The sequence below is a fragment of the Mercenaria mercenaria genome, chromosome 1, assembly GCF_021730395.1.
Source record: "Mercenaria mercenaria strain notata chromosome 1, MADL_Memer_1, whole genome shotgun sequence".
In the NCBI taxonomy this organism is placed as follows: domain Eukaryota; kingdom Metazoa; phylum Mollusca; class Bivalvia; order Venerida; family Veneridae; genus Mercenaria; species Mercenaria mercenaria.
Window position 1 is genome coordinate 94,316,402 of NC_069361.1, and position 7,902 is coordinate 94,324,303.

Consider the following 7,902-nt stretch of genomic DNA (forward strand, 5'->3'; position numbering starts at 1 on the left):
AATATGACCAAAACTTAAATTTGAAGAAAGATTATTTTTTAGCCAAATCAGGTGGCATGCTGCTTTAAGATATTGTGACAAAATATTTAATTAATAGAGAGGGCTGTCATCTGTTATAGATGTTTACACTAACGCTGTGTTTATTCAAGTTTATCAGAATGATTTCACATAGTGCATGTGAGAGGAAATGGTAGGTTACTAAATTGCGGAGGGTCTTTAATACAATTTGCAACTGAATTTTGAGATACTGTGACAAAATATTATAGAAAGAGCTGTCATCTTTTATATATGTTTACATTAGCTGTGTTATACAAGTTTATCAGATTGATTTCATACAGTGCACGCGAGAGGCAATGGTAGGTCACTAACTTCTGGAGGTCTTTAATACAATTTGCAACCGAAACCGCTGGTAAAGCAAGGCCATTAACCTTCAATGGCTTTTTCAAAAGTAATGCTTCACAAGAACTTCTGGTAGCATTGCTTTGATTACACTGAAACTGATCCACTTATGACAGGTATGTACTTAATATTTCTATCATTATTTTTATAGATTTTGTAGTAAATTTTGTAGCATTTTAATTATTTATGTCTGAATGACAGAATCTGATAGATGTTGTTCTGTAATAAATCTAAATAGAAATGCATCAAGCATTTTGAATAAAAATTTGCAAAATAAAAAAGTATATTTCAGAAAAGTTTGTAATTATTATGCAGAGTCAATTACATACATATGTGCAATAAATAGATCAGCTTGGTCTTGGCCTTTTACAAGATGAAAAGTTAAATAACCACATACTACAAATTGATATAAAATATATTTATTACAAGGTTATTTTAATATTCAACTTTCTTCAGTTTCAAGCAATGAATATTGATGATGCCTAATAAATGAGGCTTAAAAAAATTCTTTGTTTCCGGTAACATACTAAAAAAAATCATGGTAGGTAGGTCGGAATTTTTTTATTTTTTTTATTAAGGGAGACTTTTCAGAAACTATTTTTATGTCAAAAATGAATACAAACAAGGGGGTTATGCCTTTAGAGCATCAGTAAGTTGATTTTTAACATCACTGAGCATCTTTAAAGCATATAAAGTGCAGTTTTGCTATTTTTTGTTAAAAAGTTGTAAAAAAAATTCTCCAAGGCCAAAAACATTTAGGGTCGGGCCAAAAATTTAGGGTAGGTTGGGATACCGGAAACAAACAATTTTTTTACGTCTGAAACAACAGTAAATTTTACATTTAGAAGTTGAATACCATACTATGAAAATACTTAAACATATATGGAGGCCTAATTTGAATGGATTTCTTATCAAATTCAGTACTAAAAAAATTTACAGTAAAAGTCACATTCATTTATGTCCAAAGTTCAAAATACATGTATGTATTCTCCAGCGAAAGTAAGTTTTGGCCAAAGAAATTCTTGCCCTGAAATTAAATGATTTCGCTATATCTAACAGTATATTCTGTATTTAAAACCAAAAAACAAACCAACATGAAAGTGCAAATTCTCAGACACTGTTGGAATCCAAGACAAAATAAAGAAGAAAACCATGTTTTTAGAGTATTTGATGTATGAAAACTTTATAAAAAGAGATATATTTACATCTTATATGAAAGTACACTGATTATGTTCAAACTTTATCTTGGTATACGTTTACACTATTGGGTTTGGTTTTGTTGTTTATATTATATTTCTTCAATAATGAAAATAACTTCTACAGATTAAGAAACAATTCATATGGTCATTTGTATGATACAGACAATCAGTGTACTTTTAAACATTCATGTCACTATTCTAACAATGCGATAGAATAAAAACAACTATGAAATGAGAAAATCTATTAAACAAACATAATTTACAATCACAATTTCTTCTCCAAAATTGTATTACCAGCACATATCTTGGGTATAACAAAATCTTTAATTGCATAAGCCAAAGTATGTAAGTAATATGAATAATTTAAATGGTAATAACACTTTTTTACATGATTCACATAATATGGAGATACTTTTCAGTCACAACTATTACACAGTATAACAAATAATAGAAACTGAAAATGGCATTCTTGCAGAAACGAAAAACAAGAAGTGTCCTCTTCAAATACTGAACATAAACATAACGATTGAAACTTCATAATTCTTAAATTCTTAAAGCTATTATATACATACAGTTTACCGACCATTGTCAGAAATACATATTCTGTAAAAATAACATAAAAAAGAACAATACGTGGATGATTTTAAAAACAGTTCTTATGTGTCATTGACAGTAGTCCTTAGTACACATGAAATAACTAGTCTCAAGCTTTCACAAGACTTAGTATTCTTTATACTTCTTTCCAATAAAACAATCATAAATGGGTAAAATAATTCTGCAATTAACACAGTGCTTTACAACAGGCTACTCCGGATAGCAAAAATGTCAGTTAATCTCAGCAATGGGTCAACAGTGGATAACTCCAGGTTTAAGGGTTGTTATGAACTACCTGAAGCTCAATATGCACCAACTTACTTATGCAAACTTTAACTGATTTGAGCTCACTATGTATTTTTGTATAGACTGTACAAGGAACGATGGGGACTTACTATGCATGCATATATCTCTGGGCTGCACATGGGGTAAATGTAAAATGTGTTAGTTAAAAAGCTAGTTTATTCAGTCTAACTCAAGCGCTTTCCATTTTTCATTATTAAGCCACAATAGATCAAGTGTCACAACCAAGAACTGTTTTTATGTTGTTTTTTTTAAGCCGAATCATAGAACTGTTAACAGCTGGCGAAACTTCAATAACATATGTGCAGGCTTTTTCCTCAGTGTATCGGACTGTTATGGTATCTTCGTCAAAGTCAACGCCAACTACTACTGCCTCATACCAGCCTGTAAAAAATTTTTTGAAATAATTATAGATCAAATATCCCAATAATAACTTGGTAGTACATATAAGAGTTCTGTAAGAATAATGTGTTATTTGCAGGACATAAACTATATGAGCCGCGCCATGAGAAAACCAACATAGTGGCTTTGTGACCAGCATGGATCCAGACCAGCCTGCGCATCCACGCAGTCTGGTCAGGATCCATGCTGTTCGCTATCAATCTCTATTGCAATTAGAGAAACCGTTAGTGAACAGCATGGATCCTGGTCGCAAAGCCACTATGTTGGTTTTCCCATGGCGTGGCTCAATTATAGTCCTATTTCCAGGCTTGTATATTGTTTTATTACTTTTTTAAGGTGGTCAATCAGATATTGGTCATGTAATGGAGTTGTTCAAAACAAATCATCTGTTCATTTACACTTATTGGTAATCAATGGGCAATCAATGCATTATAGATGTTCACTGGTGGTGTTTTTGAAAACGATTTTTCCTATCCTTGTTGCCCAACCAAGGTGCAGTTACTTACATATTAAGCATAAGTATACATTTGTTAATGTACTAAGTATAAGGAATGATATAAATATAAACCCTACTGTATCATACTTGTTCATTATTTGCATTTACAACTATATATTCAGTTGAAATTCATTAGAAATTTGCAAGTTTGTAATATTATTGTTACCTCCCTTTTCCTATCTTCATTGTGCAACTAACATATTGGAAATAAAAGAATTCAGAAGCCAGACAGTTTCAAAACTTGTGGTTTGGTTGCACATTGTTGAAATATACCAATATCGATCAAATGCAAATTAAAAGAAAATACTCATTGTTTTCAATAATGTCTTATTAAAGGGAGACAATAATAAAAATAAATAAAAGGCAATAAAAATATAAATTTGTAACAGGCATCTAACATTAAAAAAATACATGTAGTATATATAAAATTAAAAATGTTGTTAAATGTGCTATTATGTAATTGACCGCCTTTACCACAGAAGAGAAAGTTTAGGCGTTTGGGTAATAGATAACCTCATTTTTTCAAAATTCATATTTTGCAATGGGAGGGAAGAAAAATCTGACTTGTCCATATTTAAGAGAGGTTGACTGACCATCTGACAAGTTTTGAGTCAAATAAGGGCCATAACTCAGCAAGAGTTTTTTCATTACAATCAATTACAAATTAAAACATTTTTATAGCGTAACATATTTCAGGCAAATTTTTTAGCAAACAAAGTGCAATTATTTGAACAGTGATTTTGAATGGACACTTGTTGTAAAGGATGTCCAGTAATTCTGTATCTTTAATGGCTGCTGACCCTTGTGTGAAGTTTCAGTTAAATATGCAGAGGTTGCATGCAATGCTGAAGTTACTAGAACAGCTCTTACTATTCCTCACACAGTAAAGCCAAAACATACAGAAATATCATGACAATTTTTCTACTTGGTTACTCTAGCTGAAACTACATACAGGACATCCTTCGCATCAAATGTCCATTTAGAATCACTGTTCAGATAATTGCCCGTCGGTTGCTAAAAAATGATATGAGCAATGCCATGAGAAAACCAACATAGTGGCTTTGCAACCAGCATGGATCCAGCATCTGCGCAGTCTGGTCAGGATCCATGCTGTTCACTTTTAAAGCATATTGGGATTAGAGAAACTGTTTGCGAAGATCATGGGTCCTGACCAGACTGCACGGATGCTCTGGATCCATGCTGGTCACAAAGCCACTATGTTGGTTTTCTCATGGCGCGGCTCACATACTATCTGCTTATCTGTATTCTAAAAGCATTTCTTTTTCCTTGCTATTGTTTTTGTGTAAATATTTTACTATTTACAAAAAAAAAGTACCTGCTTGCCAATCAGTTCCCTGCAATTCTTCATGAGTCCACTTAATTTCTACAGTTTGCCCTATCGTAAGCAAATTTTCATAAGTTTCTATCATGGAAAGTAGAGGTTTTGATGGCTCAATAAAGCCTTTGGAAACCATTGTAGTGAATTCCATTTTGTAGGTACAGTTTTTCTCTTCCTCATACTCAACAGTTAGTTCATCTGTGTCTTTGTTGTAATCCAGCACTGTAGCACTGTACCAACCTGTAAACATAGATACATATAGAACATTATGACATGCTGTTATAAATAGATGATCAGGTTTTAAACAAATCTGTAACATGACCAACTAATATGAAAAATATTATGTACAACAACTTGACACAGTTAATGAAGAGGCAAGATTTCTTTTTTACAAACATGACTAGAAAAGTAATTTTCAGAAAACTAATTCTGTGAGTTTATATTGTAGAATAGGTTATGCATGAGGGTTTAATTTTTGAAAAATATAGGACAGTTACTGAAGTGATCATGTCAGATGGAAGTTGTGCTATCACCACCATATAGTGATTTGTAATTTAGGGAGTTTCATGAATAATCTAATTTTGTGTGAATTATGAATTCCACTCTAAAGTGATTTATATTTGTAATAAATGGCAAGACAATCCATCAATGGATTACTTTTTATGTTGGAATTTACAGATTTTTAAAACAAATTCAAGGGCAATAACTCAACAATAGTTACAGAAGTGGTCCTAACAATACAGTCAGCATTGTATTAAGAGACTGCCCAAGAGACTGCTAAAAAGTGATCTCTTAATGGAACGGTCTTTTAATGAATTTCAGACTTCGGCAGAAGAGAAAGGTTAACTATAAATGCCGATGTGGATGCCATGATTGCGAAAAATTGCATGCATGAATAAAGTGGACATCCCGCAACAGGTCAACTAAGTAGGTTAAAAAGCCCTGTTTTAGCAAAACATGGGGAAAGCTGCTTCTTTTATTTTGTCATGGAGGATTATGTTACATGATCAAAGGTCATGTGCTTATTGCTTTTTTTGTGATAATGGGAGGAGTCCAAAATCTGAATGTCAGGCAGTCCTGACTCCATAAAATTGAATCTTAATGGAAGCCCTGATGGGTGATTCCAGCTTTTAAAGTACTTCCTGAACTATAAGTATTTTAAATTTAAAGCTGGATGCACACATAAACGAATAAAATGACAGACAGCCAAACAGACAGTGTCGAAATCTTTCTTTCACTTCTGATGGGGGAAAATGAATAATTTTGGGAATTTATTTATTAAGAAAAGTGACCAAAAAGACATAAACAACAATATGTGCATAAATTAAATATTTTACCTGGCTGCCAGCCTGTACCCATGACTTCTTCCTTCAACCATTTGACTTTAATAGTGTTTCCTGGCGTTTTCATGCACATAAACGAGGTGGAGGATGTATTTATTTCAGTTTGTTTGTTTATTTCCTGTAGGTAATCCTTAATAGGGCTGAATAACTCATCCAGATTTGCTCCATTGACATGGGCAGGTATTTGGACAGTTGGACGGATTATTGGACAGTTTCTCACTTTCTGTCTTGTGGTTGTCTGCTTATTTGAAGGGAACATTCTTTCACTATCCAGTGATGTTAGTTCCATCTGTACTTGTATCTTGAGGAAATGTTCACACATTTTTATGAGATCTAACAACCCCTCTCTTTTCCCGTCTAAACAACAATCAGGCTGATGTTTCAACATAAATAACCTTAAAACTAATTCTTCCTTTGATCCAACAGTCTTCACTTCATGGTGAGCAAGTATAATCCGAATCGCAGAAATTGACATTGATGTTATACCTGATATGGTACTGGGCACAGTTTCGAGCTCTCCAGTGTAAAGTTCTTCATAGATATGGTCTTCTTGGTTTTCCCAAAGTCGTTTTATCAAATCAATCTTTGTACCATCTTGGTTAATTGTCATTTGTTTACACTTTTGAACTAACTCTTTCTTTTTCAGTTTAAAAAGAGGATTACTTTTCCACACCATGTTTTCTCTGTCTTTTTCAATTTGTGCATTTTCTTCTTCCTTCTTCAGATTAATAAATTTGTCTACATCTTGAGGCGGAACCCAGGCAAGGAGTGAGATTTGCTCAGTGATATATCTTGGAGGATCCTTGAAAACAAGATGTGTCAGGTTCAGTATCCTTGATGGCAGAAAAAAGTCAGGATCATGTTTAATTTCATTGTTCTCCGTTATTTCCAATATGCGCTTTGTTGTGGGATGATCACAATAATGCAGTTCTTCTGTTCTTTGATATCTTACATAATCTGGAAGGGGCTGGAGATAGTTTGATTCATTTTGATCTTTGCTGATTTTAAAAGTATACTTATTGCACTGGGCTTTCATAATAACTTCACTATGATCATCAGCATATTTTCTTTGGAAATCACTATCAATCTTCCAAATTATTTCAAGTTCTTCAGTAGTTTTGTTGTCTTCTACCGAGTATGTACCTTCATATGTTTCTTTTGTTTCATCAGAGTGAGAGAGGAATTTTTTGAGTTCTAGTTCATCTTTAAAACATTTGTATTAGGTCGAGCACCCCGTTTGTTATTTAGTTCGACTGTTGGAATTGTCCAGACCTAATACAGTGGATTTCTTCCTGCAGCATTTTCTTCCATTTTGGTCCGTGATCAGTGGATCCCACCTTGGTAAGTTTTGTTTCGACAACAAATGGTCCATGCCTTGATAGAGCTTTGTTTTCTTCTGCATGGACACGCTCAACAGGGTTACGTTTACTGTGATATTCCGCATGGACATTGGCACAAACTGTTCAGGTTCAATAATAAGAACAGACGTAGAAAGACACATTTCACCAAAATATTGTTTGGGGGCAGTAGTGGGCCATTGTCAACAACAAAGACAAGTCTTTTTTGAGCTCACAGTAACTGGGTTCCTAAAGAATTCTGATGTTTCTGGATTAACTAGCATCGGAAAAATTTTATTGAGATTTCTGAAAGCTGTTTCAGGCTCGAAGAAAGATAAAATTTAGGACAGAAATTTTCCCGTTCCAGTTCGTTTTGTTTTATTGTAGTAGATCCAGATGTAATTTCAGCACTTTTTTCAGTTTTTTAATTAAATGTGTCATTGGCGTTATTGCCTATGTCCTGCTTTGGTCCCAGTCATGATCTAGATAT

General features: G+C 33.3%; 1 protein-coding gene across 1 annotated transcript; it reads right to left on the reverse strand.

Annotated features, from left to right (window-relative positions):
* Positions 1-812: 812 nt before the first annotated feature.
* LOC123533093 (uncharacterized) lies at positions 813-7,298 on the reverse strand. The gene is made up of 3 exons (XM_045314729.2): positions 6,070-7,298; positions 4,730-4,972; positions 813-2,879 (listed from the first exon to the last, which is right to left on the reverse strand). Exons 1-3 carry the CDS (start codon positions 7,109-7,111, stop codon positions 2,707-2,709), a joined length of 1,458 nt encoding a protein of 485 aa, XP_045170664.2. The 5' UTR covers positions 7,112-7,298; the 3' UTR covers positions 813-2,706.
* Positions 7,299-7,902: the final 604 nt, after the last annotated feature.